The 1,904-nt window shown below is 35.9% G+C and overlaps 1 protein-coding gene across 2 annotated transcripts in view; it reads right to left on the reverse strand.

Moving 5' to 3' along the window:
- Window positions 1–423: 423 nt before the first annotated feature.
- Window positions 424–1,904, reverse strand: part of LOC111906022 (squamosa promoter-binding-like protein 8) — a 2,092-nt gene continuing 611 nt past the window's right edge. The window contains exons 2-4 of one of the 2 annotated variants that reach the window (XM_023901764.3): window positions 1,400–1,904; window positions 910–1,041; window positions 424–816 (exon numbers count right to left, since the gene is read on the reverse strand). The exon at window positions 1,400–1,904 is cut by the window's right edge and continues 138 nt beyond it. In XM_023901764.3, the coding sequence (XP_023757532.1) occupies window positions 915–1,041; window positions 1,400–1,904 (632 nt within the window). In that variant the 3' untranslated portion in view covers window positions 424–816; window positions 910–914. Of the gene's footprint in view, window positions 817–902; window positions 1,042–1,399 lie in introns of both variants that reach the window. The other variant, XM_023901763.3, reaches the window with a different exon arrangement.

Consider the following 1,904-nt stretch of genomic DNA (forward strand, 5'->3'; position numbering starts at 1 on the left):
ATTGTAATTTCTGTTTTGGGAGAAAAAATATCGAGTTTTTAACATCTTTGTAAACCAATAAACATTTTTTAAACCTCTTTTAAATGTTTCACTCCACTCCAATTATTGTTTACATTTTAACCCCACACGTTCAATTCTTGAAACTTTTGAGGAAATTATCATATCACCATGCAAAAAGGAAATAATTCAGACCCCTTTAATTAGGATTTAGTATTTAAAAAACCTGAAAACAAAAGCATTGTAAAAGCCATACTTTTGTATATTTATAAAATATCTATATTTGTAATTACTATAGTATTACAAGTAGAAAACTACCTTTTTAACTATAAGGTTATATCACCCCTAACTGCTTAACATCATTACAAATCGGTTTCACAACAACATAAAAAGGCAATCATAATGTCACCGGACCAAAGAAAATGATACTACACTAGAACATCTCTTATGGATTTTCACATCACTGACTTTAAAACACTTTTTCTTAAATGATAAATCTAATCTAGTGTTAAAACTACTCTTAATTACATATATGTTCCAGAATGGACTTAAACCTCGACCTCCTCAGTCTTTTTAACATTTGGAATACTTCAAAATAAAAGATAATACAAGTATAAAGTTTATGAATCATAATATGGTATTCCAATTACTTATAACTAAGACGTTCACTGCTAATAAGACTCATATAATCCCATTTATACATTCGAGTTAAAAATAGATATATGATGCTAATGAATAACTTATATCCCCTTTGATAATCGGACAATCTTTAAGAACAATCTATGAGGTTCGTGGTGGAGATTGAGCCCACGAGAGACCCTACAAAAAGAATTTCATGTGTAAGAGTACATTTAGATTTAGATTTAAAGTTTAGATAGGAATACTATATCAGGTATAGTGCTTACTAGTTACATTTTTCAAGGTTGGTCGTTTATGAGCATTGTTGATTCATTTTGCGACGACTTTCTTCTCCGGCGATTGTGATCAGCCAATCTTTTCCGACAACTTCTCTTCCCTTCATCGAACTCCTCCAGAATATGGAATCTTTTTACCAACATTTATAAACAATAAAAACAGTTTTTTACTAAATTATCTTTGAAATGGTAACTGGGCAAAACAGTAATTGGACAATTAGTTAATTGGGTACGTAAAACCGATTTAATTTGTCTTCGTCGTTATCTACCTGAACCTTCAAGTTTTCTTATCACTTACTTTCATCTTCGATTGATAGGTTTAAGTTAGTTTCATAAATGGTTTTCCATAAAATATCGATTGTGATTACTTACAAACAATTTTCTGAAAATATTCATGAACGTACGTTAACTCAACTCAACACGTAAGAAGGTGTGAAAAGTTTTGGTTTTTAGTGGTAAAATGGTAAAACTGCATGATGGAGAAATACCTGCTGCACTGTTGGCAGTATCGCTGAGTCAAACCCGCGGCGAGGACGATGGACGCCTTGGAGTGAAACTCACAAACCTTATGCCGGCGGTGGTAGTGTTTAGCAAGGGAAAGATCGGCATTACACCCTTCAATCTGACATCTCGGGGAGTTCATCAAACCGGCTTCCAGTGACCTCGACCGGCGGCCAAGCTGATTCATAATATCATCCTCCCCGACCGGAAAGTACGTATGTCCAGCCAAGTTCAGCCCAATAAGATTCAGACTGTTACTGAAGTCGATGTTACAGCCATAATGTTCAAGTTTCGGCATGAGAAAGAACCCGGCCTGATTCGTATCGAGTGAGTGTAGAGGTGGAGGAAATGGAGATGGAGGGCTGACGCAATCGACGGCAGACGGTGGTGGGTCGTAGAAGTTGGGGTTATTTAGCATGCGGTGGTGCGGGTGGAACAAGTCATGGGAGTTAATAACGGGAGTAGCAATGGTGGCATCGTTGAAGCTATGTG

Source organism: Lactuca sativa, chromosome 7 (assembly GCF_002870075.4).
Source record: "Lactuca sativa cultivar Salinas chromosome 7, Lsat_Salinas_v11, whole genome shotgun sequence".
NCBI classification, from domain to species: Eukaryota; Viridiplantae; Streptophyta; class Magnoliopsida; order Asterales; family Asteraceae; genus Lactuca; species Lactuca sativa.